Source organism: Schistocerca nitens, chromosome 4 (assembly GCF_023898315.1).
Source record: "Schistocerca nitens isolate TAMUIC-IGC-003100 chromosome 4, iqSchNite1.1, whole genome shotgun sequence".
Taxonomy (NCBI): domain Eukaryota; kingdom Metazoa; phylum Arthropoda; class Insecta; order Orthoptera; family Acrididae; genus Schistocerca; species Schistocerca nitens.
Window position 1 is genome coordinate 752,531,036 of NC_064617.1, and position 17,140 is coordinate 752,548,175.

At 36.4% G+C, this 17,140-nt stretch overlaps 1 protein-coding gene across 1 annotated transcript in view; it reads left to right on the top strand.

Moving 5' to 3' along the window:
• The window catches only part of LOC126252548 (dual oxidase), a 609,052-nt gene extending 592,340 nt beyond the window's left edge, over positions 1-16,712 (top strand). Inside the window, exons 18-22 of the mRNA XM_049953446.1 lie at positions 6,342-6,638; positions 11,376-11,540; positions 13,478-13,633; positions 14,034-14,162; positions 14,669-16,712. Of these exons, the coding sequence (XP_049809403.1) occupies positions 6,342-6,638; positions 11,376-11,540; positions 13,478-13,633; positions 14,034-14,162; positions 14,669-14,797 (876 nt within the window). The 3' untranslated portion in view covers positions 14,798-16,712. The remainder of the gene's footprint in view (positions 1-6,341; positions 6,639-11,375; positions 11,541-13,477; positions 13,634-14,033; positions 14,163-14,668) is intronic.
• The last annotated feature ends 428 nt before the right edge of the window (positions 16,713-17,140 follow it).

Consider the following 17,140-nt stretch of genomic DNA (forward strand, 5'->3'; position numbering starts at 1 on the left):
ATTCTCCCGTAACCCTTTCTTCTACTTCTTCCCCTACAAATGCATTCCAGTCCCCTATGGGTATTAGATTTTCATTTCCCTTTACGTACAGTATTATCCTTTCAGTATCCCATAGACTTTTTCTACCTCTTCATCTTCAGCTTGCGACTTTGGCATTTATACCTGGACTATTGTTGTCAGTTTTGGATTGCTGTCGACTCTAATAAGAACAATCCTATCACTAAACTGTTTGCAGTAACACTCTATGCCCTACCCTTGTATTCATAAGGAATCCTACTCGTGTTATACCACTTCCTGCTGCTCTAGTGGTATTATTCAAAACTTTAAACTTTACATCATCATTGTTCAAATATACTTGACAGAAAACAACTATAGTGCATAAAATATAGTCAGCTGAAATTGTGTCCGTCTTTTTTAATCACACTGTATATTGCAAAAATGGGCTGTAAGTTATGGCAAAAGTTTGTTCATACCCATAAATAATTTGTTAATATCTGGTGAGAGTAGTACAGGATCGGAGTGTGAAATGGTAAATTGAAGAATTAGGAATGAATCAAACATGGGCGCCATTTCATGAGTAATGGGGAAGGAGGAGTCAGAGGAATAACACCTCGCCAAAAAAACCTTTGTTCAACTGCCTCCAGTTAATAGAACCATATAAGGGCCCCTTGCCAGAGTATCGGTAAAGCTTTAATGGCAGCAAGAGTGGAGAAGAGTCTTTCGTAATGATGAAGCTGGCAGAAGAGGCACCTTTTCCCTTTGAGTGGATAAAGCTGGAAGATAATACTGTACCCCAGAGGGGTCACTACAGATAGCATATGACTCATAGTGAGTGGCCGATTTTAGGCTGGGCAACCTTGAACAGCTACTCAGTGAATGAATCATGATAATGACTGCGCACAGGCCCAAACTTTTTGATTCATATGACTACTAGTGTCAATAGGAATGTTGACAAAGATAGGATGCTATTTCTGTGTAAGAGTGGAAATAACATATCTCATATTCGCTGAACAGTCAACATCAAACATTCATCTACAGGCTGAAAACGCTGAGTATAAATGAATTAAGTCAAGTGTAATGCACAATACACCTTATGTGATAAGCAAAGATGTGAGGGATGAGAAAGAATTGCCACAGTTCAACTGCCATGTTAGCAAGTTGCTCCAGAAGAGAACTTTGTCACAGATTTAAATGTAGCTAAAGCCTTGTTGGCATACACATGTTAAACAATGTCAAAATGACAACAAGAAGATGTGTAAAATAAATTTTAATGTAAAACTCTGTCTCCCAATCTGACTAATGACACAATTGCTGATCAGTTAGTGGAAAATATTACATCTCTTACATATCCAGAAGTATGAGTATGGATTGTTTTAATATGTAACAACCACACAAAAATATCCCATATTGAAATTTATTGGAAGAAACCCTAGGAAGTGCAGTCCACCCATCAAGGAGGTAAAGACAATACCCCCACTTCATCCTTAGTCTGCAACCCTTACCAGACAGAACTGATAGAGGAGACAGAGGTGATCTAAAGAAGAGCAGCATGAGTCATCATGTGCTTGCTTAGTAAGCTCAAAAGCAGCAGAGTTATGTTAAATGCAACTCCAGCTGCAGTCACTATAAGAGAGACATTTATGACTGGATGATTTACAGTTGAAATTTAGGGAGCATGTGTACATAGAGACCTCCATTAATGGATTTCTTCCACCAACGTACACCTCACAAGAAGACCATGAGGACTAAATGAAGGGATTTGATCTTATTATAAGTCTCCTAAGTGTTCTTCCCAGCACACTATTAGCAACTAGAACAGAAATGTGTGAGATGATAGTGGTACAAGATGTGTATTCTCTGGTATGCATCATAAGTTGGCTTGTGGATTATATGTGTAGATGTTATTGATTATTCTCCTTCAGTTTTATAAGAATACAATTCAGTGGGAAGTACTAGCAGGGTGTCGAGACAAAGAAAAACAGTACACATTTTTCTGGTATGGAAAGGCACACAAGCTGGAGTACATTCATAAAAGGATAGAAAAAGGACCAGAGAGCCTTCAAGATGGTTAAAGAATGTTCATTTTAAAAAGTGAGGAAACATGCGTAACTACACTTTGCTTTTAAGAGTAATTTTTCAGCAGTCTCATTTCTCCTTTGTGAAGGTCACAATAATGGGTCAGTTTAATATGAAAAAAATTTGAACAAAAATAATAAAATTTAGTTGAAACAACAAATGTGTAGATGCTTCTATAAACTTTTTTCTTTTTCCAGTTTTGCCAATGTATTAATTCCATAATTACAACCAGTCCTGAAGGCCTACAGAGTTGAGATAAATTGTAACGAGTTTTTAGATTATGTTCAGCTGACAGTTCTGCAAGCACTGAAGTTACACAAAACTAGTAATTGCCCAAATGTAGTGATATTTTCTTACAGTAAAACAAAAACTGAAGGCAGTTATAGCTGTAAACACAATGAAATTAGACATCCCTTCATGTAAACTATTAAGCTAATTTAGTTAACTAGAGCAGTAACTTAATATTGAGACCTTTCTCAAGACAAGAGTCACTCTGATCACTGCTTGGGAATTTCAAACTAATAGTAATTTAATGATGTGTGGTATAAGCCATCAACACAACATATTGAAGATTAGTTGGCGCCTGATTATTGTGGCTCAATATCCCAGATGGATTCCAATTTAATGACAGCATTAAATTAGGGCAGATTCTTCTAGAAAATCAATGTTAAGGTCACCACACATTAAAGCGTCATTGGAATTACCGTATTTTGATTTTTTTAGTAAAGAAGGTAAGGTTATGAGGAAAACAGATATGTGAATGTGATATACATTGCCTGACAAAAAAGTTATGCACCCATTAGTGGAGGAGGGAATCCAAATGATACTTCAAGAGTTGAGAGATTATATGATGTTACTGCAGTAATTAAGAAACTGAGGCAAATTTTGTAAGGACTTGGCATTATGAGTCTGCTTATCAGTATGACACTGCACACCCTCTGCCCTGGATGCATGCTCTGATTAGTTTGGGAACAGTATCATAAAGCATTGTATCCTCTCCCAAAGTGAGCTGGCCCATAGCTGTTCTAACTAGTTCGTGATATCCTGGATACTGGCACTGAGATGGAACTGGCATCTGAGATGGTCCTATACATTCTATCATGAACAGATCTTGGAATCTTACTGACCAAAGTAGTACCTCAGCATCAAATAGACAATTCATAGAGGCATGTGCCATGTGTGGGTTACCACTGTTCTGTTGAAAAATCAGAGCATATGTTGCATGAGATGTAACATATGAAACCCAGGAAGTTTGTGCTTACCATTTTGCTGTGAGAGTTACTCAATCACTATCAGCCATGACCTGAAATTATACTTGATGCTTTCCCATACGGACACAAGAAGTAAAACCTCATTGCCTCTCCAAAACACTGGACAAATGGAACTTCTCCCATTTCACCACCATCCTCACTGACAATGGTCATCCAGGGTAGTGCAGAACTGTGATTCATCAGTGAAAACAATATGATACCATTCATCAGCAGTCCATGCTTCCCAGTCAATGCACCTCTGGTACCATGCACCACGGAATTTGAATCCCCGCCAGACGTCGTGGACATCGAAGACCCATAGATGTCTCTGTACCATCGCACCATAAGCTGTGGCAGTGCGCGCCTCCTGACCCACATTTAGAGTGAGGGCACCACAGTGGAACATGTGGTTGCAGCAGCCAATAGCGGCGTCCCCGATCGAGTACTTAAGCACCTGCCTGTCGCTCAGCCTGCCAGTGTAACCTCGCGTGCGTCTCAGGACATATCACTTCGCATTAGACAGCGTATTGACTTTTGTGTTGCTTTATGAGTGGAGGTGGTTGTCTTGTTTGGTTCGTGACTCTGTTGTCTGTTCTTGTTTTGTGTCGTAAGGTCCTTCGTTGGTCGTGTCCATCCTCTCCCGTTGTGTTGTTGTTCGCAGGCCGCTCTGTGGGTCCTGCCGCGTTTCTGTCACTACAACCCCACGACCATTCTGGTCGCTGTTACAACAGCACCCAATTGTGATGTGGTGTTTATGGCAGCCTACACATATGACAGCAAATCTCTAGTCTAACTGCTGCTAGCCTCTGACCAATGGTGTAGGATGCTGAATGTTATAGTGTGTCTACTAATTGCCTTTGGGTGGCAGGTGTGGATACGAATTGGTTCAGTGTGCTTGGTGCACAATCTGATAATCCTTCTGTGTGGTGGTCAGACACGGTCGACGGGAACCTACACAGCGAATATACCAGCCTTCATTTTCCTGTGATTTCCAACATCAGATATTGCACATTTCAACCAGCCAACAAAATCGAGACCCACAATAAGGTCCCCTTCAACCTCTGTCAGCTGCCAATAATTCTATATCACATGAGTACTTGGCATCTCCATGTCCTTCCCAGTAATCGCTCGCCATCTGGTGCTGTTCACACCCATTATATACACTACCAGGCCTACAATAAAACATGAACAGTACTTATACACTCTAATGGCTTTTCTACCTGTCACAGAGTCCTGAAACTCTGATAATTTGCATACCTGCTAATGGTGTGTATGTGTGCAAAGTTATATTGACATCCATCTGTGTGTTTTTGGGTGTTCACATTTTGTTGGGCAGTGTATTTAGTTCCAGAAGGTTTTTACAATCAAAAGAGTTTTTGTTAGGAAGGTAGTGGTGATTCCAACTATTTTATTAACTTTATAGCTCTCACTTCATGCTGATAGTTCAAAGATACATCATTCATGACTAGATGCTTCTGTCACTTTTTTGGTACTGGAGATGCACACGTACAGAAGCAAATATAGCTTTCAACCAGATGTATGTATATTGTTAGATTATTTCTTATAAGAACTTTAATTTCATGATTATAGATGGGCATGAAACTACAGCCTGTGTGCCCTCTATATCCCCACATTATCTGAGGCAAATTTCGTTCAAATTGTACAACATTTATGCCCATCAGTGTTAACATTTTTATTCATTTCTTCATTTATATTTTCTGCATGTTTTGTTATATTTTGACAGCCACTCAAGAAATTAAAAAGAATTACTTCCATGATTTCTACAGATATATTCATGAACAATATATGTTTTATCTGACCAATAGGAGTTGATGCTTGACAGCTTCTGTCAAGTACATAGTTATAAGTCCAGTTTTCAGATAACACAGAACATGCTACTGTCTAACTAATTAAGGAGATAATACTAACTTGCACTGGAAACCTCAGGTTGTAGAAAAACTGGAAATCTTTATAATAACTGAATGATAAGTAAAATCTTTGGCTTATGTATCTGGGTTCTCAGTCTAATAACTACAAGTGCTGAAGGCTTTTTTTAACTTTTTGCACTGGATCATGTAACTCTGGTCTGTTTCTTATGCAAAGATTCAAAGTTTAAGTGAAATTTTTATTATACTATTGATTTTACTGTTTTCACATTTATTTAATAGTTAATTGGAATTTGTCTTTTATTTTAAGACTTGAATACCATTACATAGTGAATTATAGACCCCATAACACTAAAAATACAAATGTTCTTGAAGATGCCTTTCCATGATGTTTAGTTACCTTTAGTGTACTATTTCCTTTCAACTTTTCCTACAAGACCTACAAATACAAGACAGCATGAAGTGAAATATGAAAAGTGTTCCAGTGTTTGTGAATATCTACTGCAACTGAGAGAGATGTATTGCTGAATGCAAACCATGCTAAACTGTATTTTTCAGTGCAGTGGCAAATTATTTCATGATATCAGTATATCAGTCACATTTCCTCCATTTGCACAGCTGTTTTAATGATCAACTAAATGAAATATAAATTTGTTTTGCACTATTATTTCTTTTGACAAAATATCCTGAAAGAAATTCAGTTTGTCAGCTCCTCCTTCCAAGTATCACTCTATCTAACTCTGCCTCACAAAATTTAGTGTGACATTTTGATTGAAACTTCCTAGCAGTTGAAAACTGTGTGCCAGACCAAGACTCAAACTCGGGACCTTTGCCTTGCTCTAGTACAACACTTGCTCAAGAAAGGCAAAAGTCCCGAGTTCAAGTCTTGGTCCAGCACACAGTTTTGATCTGCCAGGAAGTTTCATATCAGTGCACACTCCACTGCAGAGTGAAAATCTCATTCTGGAGACATTTTGATGTTCATGCACCCCAATATAATTATCAACATTCTGAAACAGCTTGCAACTCAACTATTTTTGTGAGTAGGTGTATAAGTTACAGTTTATAACATGAAGAAAATTCAAAAAACTTAAAGCAACACATTATGTATGGAAACTTTATTTTTCAGGTTGTTAGCCTGAGGACAAAATATATGGCCCTTGACATTATTGAGACTGAGCTGCTGCCATCAGATGTCATAAAACTAAAGTTTTACAGGCCACCAAATTTCAAATATTTGTCTGGCCAATGGGTCCGACTCTCTTGTACTGCTTTCAAACCAGAAGAATTCCATTCATTTACATTAACATCAGCTCCACATGAAAACTTTTTATCCTGCCACATAAAAGCACAAGGACCATGGACTTGGAAGCTAAGAAATTACTTTGACCCCTGTAACTTTAATCCTGAAGAAGATCATCCTAAGGTAAAGTTACAAAACTAAATCATAATCTAATTATTATAAAAATAACCATCATTATTTGATGACTATACTATTTTGTTACTGTTTATGCTAGCTGTGTGTGTTCTGATGTTTTTGAGTAAACGTAAAGCCACCATCAACAATTTATTTACCTACAGTAATGATGAGATGATTTGGTAACAATTGTCCCACCCTACATCTACATCTATGTGTACACTCTGCAAACCACAGTGAGGTTCTTGGCAGAGGGTACGTCCCATTGTATCAGTTATTAGGGTTTCTTCATGTCCCATTCACATATGGAGCACAAAAATACTTATTGTTTCAATGCCTCTGTCTGTGCAGTAATTATTCTATTCTTATCCTCATGACCCCTATGTGAGTGATACTTAAGGCTTTGTAGTATATCCCTAGAATAATCATTTAAAGCCAGTTTTTTAAACTTTGTTAATAGACTTTCTTGGGATAGTTTATGTCTGGCTCCAAGAGTTTGCCATTTCAGTTCCTTCAGTATTTCTGTGACTCTCTCCCATGGATTAAAGAAACCTGTGATCATTCATGCTGATCTTCTCTGTATACCTTCAATATCCCCTGTTAATCCTATCTGACAGGGGTCCTCCGCACTTGGGCAATATTCTGGAACTGGTCACATGAGTGATTTGTAAACATTCTCTTTTGTAGACTGATTGCACTTCCCCAATATTCTATCAATAAACTTAAGTCTACCACCTGCTTTACCCAAGGCTGAAACTATGTGGTCGTTGAATTTCATATCCCTACAAAGTATTACACCCAGGTATTTGTATGCCAAATCCATTGGTGACTCATAAGTATTATAGTCATAGGATACTACATTTTTTTCATTTTGTAAAGTGCAAAATCTTGCATTTCTGAACATTTACAGCAAGTTGCCAATCTCTACACCACATTGAAATCTTATCAGGATCAAATGAATATTTATGCAGCTTCTCTCAGATTGTACTTCATTACAGATAACTGCATCGTCTTCAAAAAGCCTGATTTTACTATTAATATTTTCTGTAAGGTCATTAATATATAACATGAACAGTAAGGGTCCCAATGCACTTCCCAGGTGCAACCTGAAGTTACATCTGTTGATGACTCTCCATCCAAGGTAACATGCTCTGACTCCTTACCAAAAAACCCTCAACTCAGTCACAAATTTCATTTGATACCCTGTATGATTGTACTTTTGACAATAAGTGTAGGTGCAGTACTGAGTCAAATGCATTTTGGAAATCAAGAAACACTGTATCTAACAGATTGCTTTGATCCAAAGCTTTGAGTATGTCATAGGAGAAAAGTGTGAGTTGGGTTTTACATGATTGATGTTTTCAAAATCCATGCTGGTTGGCACTGAGTAGGTCATTCTGTTCAAGATACCTCATTATATTTGAGCTCAGAATATGTTCTAAGATTCTACAACAAATTAATGTCGAGGATATTGGATGGTAGTTTTGTGGATCACTTCTACTACCCATCTTGTAGATGGGTGTGACTTGTGTCCATGTGTATGAATGTGATTCACCTGATGTAAAAACAATTAAGAAATGGTATAGAAAGTTTCTGGCAACAGGAAGTTTTCTGAAATATTCTGGTGGTGCACGATATGGAGTTTCAGAAGAGACAGTGGAGGACATCAAACATTTCTCAGAATCCCACGTAAGTAAATTCATCAAGCATCTAGACAACTTGATGTACCTCAATCAACATTGCATCATGTAGTTCACCAGCATCTTCGTATGTGTGCTCACAAAGAGCAAATTCTGCAACATCTGACGCTGAATGCCAAACCATGCTGACAACCATTTGCTGCAGTGTATTGATATGGATGCCAGTTTCCTGGAAATATGTTTATTCTCAGATGAGGCAACCTTTCATCTATCAGGAATGGTTAATATGCATAATGTTTGGATTTGGGTTTTGCAAAATATGCATGTTGTCATTGAACATGTTCATGATAGCCCTAAACTAAACATCTGGTGTGGGGTAATGGACAACAGGACTGTTGGACCGTTCTTCTTTGCAGAACAAACAGTGAATGGGTCAGTGTATCTGGACATGTTGGAGCAGTTTGGGTAGACCTCAGATGCAAGACTTGCAACCCAACATCATTTTTCAACAAGATGGAGCTCTGCTGCATTGATCAACAGCTGTTAGCAAGTTCCTAGATAGGAAATTTCCCAGTCATTGAATCAGACGCAGAGGACTCGTTGCCCGGCCACCACATTCACCCGACATTACACCACTTGATTTCTTCATATGGGAATTCATGAAGGACCACGTGTCTGCGGCCAAAGTGGATGATATTCCTACATTGTGACATTGTATCACTAATGCTATTGCAATAATAACAGAGGAAATGTTACCAAGAACTTCGCAAGAAATTGAATTGTTGTTGTTGTGGTCTTCAGTCCTGAGACTGGTTTGATGCAGCTCTCCATGCTACTCTATCCTGTGCAAGCTTCTTCATCTCCCAGTACCTACTGCAGCCAACATCCTTCTGAATCTGCTTAGTTTATTCATCTCTTGGTCTCCCTCTACGATTTTTACCCTCCACCCTGCCCTCCAATACTAAATTGGTGATCCATTGATGCCTCAGAACATGTCCTACCAACCGGTCCCTTCTTCTTGTCAAGTTGTGCCACAAACTCCTCTTCCCCCAATTCTATTCAATACCTCCTCATAGAAATTGAATATAGACTCAATATTCTTCATGCTACAAATGGTTCACATGTAGAGGTGTATTGATGATAAATAAATAAATTCTTTGAAATACTCTACAATGTGGTGCTTTTTTCATTGTCATATCTACTGTGGCCTCCCCCCCCCCCCCTCTGGTTCTTTGAAATCAAAGAGGTTTGAGTGGGACATCCTGTAGTTTTACTACAGCTTTCTTATCATTAGATAATGTCTGTCAAGAGATTTAGATGGTGATCGGTACATATTTAGAATATTTGTCATATATATATTATTACAGTGCCTTTGTTTCTTTCCAGGCAACATGATTACATTCTATCAATTCTTCCAGTAACTGCAAAATGTGGACCAGTGTGATCCACTTTATAAAAATTTATAGGAATTTTAGGCCTGAGCCAGCTGGGTTGCTGTTACATTGATGTTTCTGATTTTATAGTCTGTTGCACCATTTTAGTCATTTTGCTGTTGCTATCTCCTTCTCTTATTGTTCAGTTTGTATGAGAAATCATTCTGGTCCACTGGCTATTATTGGTATGGAATCTGTGTTACAGGCATCACTCTGTCTCTGTCAAATATCCTGTGTGATCCATTCATAAGTGTTGCTGGATTCATGCTGTTCATGTTTCATTGTTATAGTATTCAGTGACAATTAACATTAAATGTCTGCTCTCATAACTATACTACACCACTCTCAATAACTAAAAAGCCATTATCAAAAGTAGCAGCTTCCTTTCTAATTTAGTTGATTAAATTTGTCTGGCACAAGTATGAATGTCATTAAGCACTAGGGGCCTATAACGATATTTTATTGTTAATACACTATACAGGTTAAGTCTCTCATTTGTTTTAAAATGTATATATGACTGTTTCACATCCATGAGGATTCTCTTTCATGATGGGATCTGCAGAATACAATACATGAATGAATGAATGAATGAATGAACAGTTGTCATCCACAGTAATAAGCATATGTATGAGACTCTCAAAACATAGAAATAGATGAATAGCAAGAGACTACTAAAATTAGAATATCAAGAATCTTTATTTTTAAGTACTAGCTTTTCTGAAAATTTGTGAAGACACTATCCAGCCTTACTAAATGTTGGTTACGTGTGGGAAATGTCACTGGTAAATAACATAAGCTATGTATTAATTATGATCATTTCCTGTTAATGTACTCTACAGAAACAGTTTACCATCTCTCTGTATCTATCTGACTAACTCTAGAACACCTGTGGAGAAAAAGTTATTTTGAGACCTCATTTTGTAACTTTCGAAAAATCCATAGAATTCAGTAAGTATTTCATGTCTCTCTCAATATGAAAACAGTCACAACTTTTTGATTATTTTGGTTTTGAATTTCTTTTTTCATGTATTTTTAATTTCATTCACAATTTTTTATATTAAATAACTACAGTGCTCATAATGCAATTTCAATCTTAATTTATTATTAAATCTCTGATAACAGTATTGTCTTTACCACAGAAATCTCTAAATCCCTTTACCCATGTTAGTTTTGACCTACAAGAAACTAGGTTCGAAACAATTGAAAAACAAGTTAAGAAATCTATTAAATATCCGACTCACATCTAAATTCTTTTGATGTTGATGTGCACTTATGATAGAATGTAATAATTGGAAAAGAGAATAACTGTTGACACTTGCATATGTCACAAAAATTAGTATTATTAGTTTCCATTTTTATCACTCTCATTTTTAATAACCATAATTAATTTCTTAAGAGAATGTAAGAAAAATATACATTGGAAGCTTTATTGTCATTATCATCTTCCATGCATTACACTGGTATGTACATGTTCATTGTATGTTGTCCTACATAGCCTTTCACAGTATGGTATGCTATTTTGTGTGTGAGTGGAGAGGGGGGGGGGGAGGCTGGGTATTGGGTGCACATGTTTGCTAAGAAGTTATTTTGCCAAATGTCCATTATAGTCAGCACACATTCTGTCTATTTTTAATCAAAACTTTAGTAAAAAACTGCAGCTCCTGTTTTTACAGATTCGTCTTGAGGGACCTTTTGGAGGTGGAAATCAAGATTGGTATAAATTTGAAGTGGCTGTTATGGTAGGAGGTGGCATAGGGGTAACTCCATATGCATCTATTCTAAATGACCTTGTCTTTGGTACATCCACCAACAGATATTCTGGTGTTGCATGCAAAAAGGTAAAAAATTTGAATAAAAATTTGAATCTATGTGTTTAAGAAAACAATGATATGATTATAATAGAGGGAAACATTCCACGTAGGAAAAATATATCTGAAAACAAAGATGATGTGACTTACCAAATGAAAGTGCTGGCAGGTCGACAGACACACAAACAAACACAAACATACACACAAAATTCTAGCTTTTGCCTTTACAAATGTCTGCTCGTGTCTGTGTATGTGCGGATGGATATGTGTGTGTGTGCGAGTGTATACCTGTCCTTTTTTCCCCCAAGGTAAGTCTTTCCGCTCCCGGGATTGGAATGACTCCTTACCCTCTCCCTTAAAACCCACATCCTTTCATCTTTCCCTCTCCTTCCCTCTTTCCTGACGAAGCAACCGTTGGTTGCGAAAGCTAGAATTTTGTGTGTATGTTTGTGTTTGTTTGTGTGTCTGTCGACCTGCCAGCACTTTCATTTGGTAAGTCACATCATCTTTGTTTTTAGATATGTTCAAGCAAACTGCTATTTATAAGGGGTGTTCAAAAAGAAATGAGCCGGAGGCATAATTACAGAAACCATGTTAGAAATACTGACCCTGCCTGTTGAGACCCTTGTCCCACTGTGACACAAGGTGGTGAATGGTCATCTTATAAAATTCCCGGGACTGCGATGTTAACCAGTTCCACACGTACAGCTGGATGTCATCATACGAGGTGAATCGTTTGCCCCTCAGAGTCTTTTTAAGGGGACCAAAAATGATTCACTTCTGATTCACTTCCTGCAGCACGGGACAACATTGAATGCCCAATGTTACTCACAAACCTTGACCACCCTTCACCAAGTGATCAAATCAAAATGACCAGGCAATCTCACCCGTGGGGTCATTCTGCTCCATGACAATGCAAAGCCTCATACAGCCAACACAGTCGCAGCACTCCTGCAGAAATTCAAATGGAAGGTTCTCGGCCTCCCTCCATTCAGTCCAGACCTCTCTCCCTGTGATTACATCATTTTTGGTCCCCTTAAAAAGGCTCTGAGGGGCACATGATTCACCTCAGACGACAATGTCCAGCTGTATGTGCGCAACTGGTTAACATTGCAGCCCCAGGAATTTTATGAGACAGCTATTCATTGCCTTGTGTAACAGTGGGACAAGTGTCTCAACAGCGAGAGTCAATACTTCTAACATACAGGTACTGGTTTCTGTAATTATGCCTCTGGCATGTTTCTTTTTGAATGCCCCTTATAATACAACACAGCAAGAAACAGCAGTGGTTTTTCAAAGTGGTATATTTTCTTCTAACTTATCATGTAACATTTAACTAGCATAAGTACAAACAGTGTTGAGCAGTATAGCGCTAGTAAATATTGGAGTTCACAGTAAACAGAAGAAGTTAAGTCACAGACAGGCACAACAAAAATACTGCTATACCTTTGAGCTTTCAGCCTAAAGACCTTCTTCTGACGTAGAAAACTCACAAAGGCCTCGGTGGTCAGATACAATGGTCTTGTGTGTATGTGTGTGTGTGTGTGTGAGAGAGAGAAAGAGAGAGAGAGAGAGAGAGAGAGAGAGAGAGAAAACTGTCCTTGCATGAATTTTTGTGTTTTTTCTACATTAGAAGAAAGCCTTTTTGGCCAAAAGCTCTTATGTATAGCAGTCTTTTTGTTGTGCCTCTCTGCAAATGGGCTTCGTCTCTATATGCTGAGTAGCAATCTATTCTTTCCATAACACTGCCATTATTCTATCCTGGATTTTCCATGGTTTAATTATTAATAAAGTGTACATACATCTCTATGAGTTTCTTGCCCTTTGTTAATGTATTACTTGATTTCTTCCATAGTCCTGAAATTTACCCTTCTGTATGGATTTACAGAACATAATGTGCAAATCAAAATAACTGAAAATTCCAAACTGTCTGAAGAAGACATTAACAAATTATTTACTTTTTTCAGGTATATTTCTTGTGGATCTGCCCTTCACATCGACATTTTGAATGGTTCATTGAAGTGTTGCGAGATGTTGAGAAGAAGGATGTAACAAATGTTTTAGAGATACACATCTTCATTACACAATTCTTCCACAAGTTTGACCTAAGGACTACAATGCTGGTAAGACAGGATTAAGGGTCTTTAAAAGTCTACATGTTATCACTTACCTATAATAAGCTGACATTCATTGCCACTGAAAACGTTGACAAGATTTTTAGCTGAAACTGTGTAACAAAATTTACCAAGATTGAAGGGATTAGCTGCAAGTTTCAGAAGTATCATAGTATCTCAGGCTTACAGCCAAGCAAAATGGAGTTCAAACAAATTGAAACAGTGGGAAGCCTGAGATGATTTTACTCAATCATTTTGTAGTGGGACTGTTACTGTATATTGTAATAAAATCTGAATTTTATTGTATATTTACAAAGACTGGCATAGCAGGAGATTTAAAAGTACACATAGTTAGTTATTATTACATTCTTTGTATACTCACTAATACATTGTGACAAATCTCTTACAGTACATTTGTGAGAATCACTTCCAGAGACTCTCAAAAATGAGCATGTTCACAGGACTGAAAGCTATAAATCATTTTGGTCGACCAGACATGTCATCTTTCCTCAAGTTTGTGCAGAAGAAGCATAGCTATGTGAGTACAATAATAAATTTGCCACTTAGTATTATGTGTATTACATATATTCGAACTCCCTATTCTATGTCTAAAGGAAGTTCACAGTACATCACACCAACATCTTTACTTTATAATACCTCTATTCGTTTTACGTAAATTCTGAAACATATTTTAGATAATAACTCTGTTTCATAGAAATACATTTTAAACTTCCTTGAATCTTTATTATTACCATTGTTATTCCAACATAGTAATTTAAGAGACAACTAATAAATATTAAACTTAGTGTAGTATTAAGGAATGACACTAACATACATCAACTCCGAAATTCACATCTTATTAATACAGAGTTCCAAAAGGTTCAATATCGTATTTTCTGCTATTCCTGATACATGGAGATGCCCTTTTATTTAACACATGATAAGCATAGTATCTCATAGTATCTTTATTATTATCATTAATCTGCAGGATATTATTATTGTTATTATTATGATCATCATTTTTTGTATTTTTTATGTTTGCAGGTAAGTAAGATTGGAGTCTTCAGTTGTGGGCCTCGACCTCTTACAAAGAGTATAATGGCTGCCTGTGAAGAGGTGAATAAAGGTCGCAAATTGCCTTATTTCATCCATCACTTTGAAAATTTTGGATAGTGAACAGAAGTAAGGCATTAGTGTGATTTGAGAATGTGTTACCAAGCTACATAATTTATTAAATACTGTCATATACAATGTTTCAGAAATTCTTTAGAAACATTGTAAAATAGCTGAATATTGTAGTTCTCACCTTAAGCAAGATAATTTCAGAATTTGTGTTTGAGAACCCATTCTTCTGTCACTGTTATTTATTTTTGTGTGTCAGTTTGTTATTGTAATTCAGTGCTGAAATTGGAGAAAATATTTTGATGATATGTGTAGGTTATCTTTCACAGTAAGTATTACACATAGAGAATCTCTATGCAGTCCCAGAAGAAGAAAAAATGCTAAAAGTCTTACTTCACTGGATTAAAAATAAATAAAAACAAAGAATTACATCACTCCTTGCTGAGGCTTAGATGATGTAGATGAGGAGGAGGAATATATTGGATTCATGCTAAAGACTGATTCTATTTTTTACTGAACTGTTATGTGATACATAATGGACTAATGCGTGCAGATTTTTATGTATAACAGGCAAATGAAACTCTACAAAACTGAAATGGCAATGATATCAGTAGTGTGTAACAAATATATGGTTATTTTCCATGGCAAAATGTCTGTTGTGGCTTTGAAACAGAATTCAATGCCTTTTAGCCAATACAAACTCTTTAATTCAATTTTAGTGTGATAAGAGTTAGCAATATGATATAATCTGTTACTTTCACCTCTTTTCTCACAAGTTAGATTGCTACATTGCACAGGCCATTTATATCCATGTCTAAAAACAACTATTGTAGGTATTTTTTCCTCTTGAATGGCTCATGTTTCAGTTCCATGTTACCTGATACGACAGGGAGTAATAAGTGACTACACTGCTGAAATAATTTCTATGTACTATATTCAGTGATTACTGAAGGAAATTTGAGAGTAAATGGTCATGAAAATTCAATAACATGAATTTTATAACACAAGAAGTTTAGAGTATGTGTTTAGTTATTTACTTGTGTATCTTATGGGTGGTGAGATGATAAAAATTTACTCCTTACATATTATGTCCGCTGCAGAACTGAAGTGTTAAGCATCTTAAAAAGTTAAGTAATATTTCATTACTTGCTGAAAATGGAACTTCATTTCTTCATACATTAAACCTTATGCTGAGCACTATGTGGAAGACCTGTAATGAAACAACATGATTACCTTTTTAGAATTTCATGCAGGGATCTAAAAACAGCTATTTGTCTGCTTCAGTTTCATAAAAAGAAACATTTTTCAATTAATTAATCAGGTATAATTAATATATTTTGCATTTATATTGACAAAACACATCATGGCCACCACTGATCAGTCTTTAAATAAATATATTTTTGGTTTAATAAGTGATAATGTCATCCAATACATGATTGTTAAATTGTTAAACTTGAACCATCTTCCACAGAGAGAAAGTGAAACTAATTTCTGCATTATTCCAATTATGTGATTATCAAAGTAACTGAAATCTAAGCTCATACATTTGATAGAGTAAGTTTTATATACAATAGGTTCACAGTCTGTTATGCTTGCTACAGCTGTTTTCTACAAGTGCAGAATATTCTGTGAAAAGAGAGGCAGCATGACTCTAAATCAGTATTGTCATAAAATAAATTTTTACTATGTTTTTGTATTGAAAGCAGATCTTTGCCATGTAATAGGTGAAAGTACTGTTTGATTAGTGTAACGATTAATGTTCCTGACTCTGTTGTGTAAGGCTGGAGATCAGTATTCTGGTGTGAATGAGGTATTAGGATAGGAATCAACTTTATTTATTTATTTCTGTTAATGGTAGAAATGCAGTGATGATGTATTTAAGAGAAAAACATAACCCCGTGTATATGACCATTCTGTAAATATAACATATGTAATTACATTGCTGTAAATAGTGTTACATAGTGCAAATAAAATGTGTAAATTACTGAAGCTTTTTTTTTTTATCACAAATGTTATTTATTGTTTTGATAACTAATGATTACGGGAAGGTATAATTTCAAGTGCTCACAAGATATATTGGTTCCATTATCAATCAGTAATCAAGTGTAGTTCTTAACACTACATTTCACCTACTTCTTCATATCTAAAATTATGTTGTTTACTATAGGTAATTGACTGGGTAGTGAAAGCTACTTTACAGTGCAAAAAAAATAGTAATATTTTTTAATGAGGAGAGAGAAGAACAGATTCATTTTGATGAAACCTTTCATAATGGGTGATCAAAAAGTTTCCATTTGAGGGCACTGCTTCAGTGTATATTCAACATAGCACTTCTTACATGCATGCAGTAAATATGAAAATGTGAACTATGCCAACATTATTACAAATTGTGTC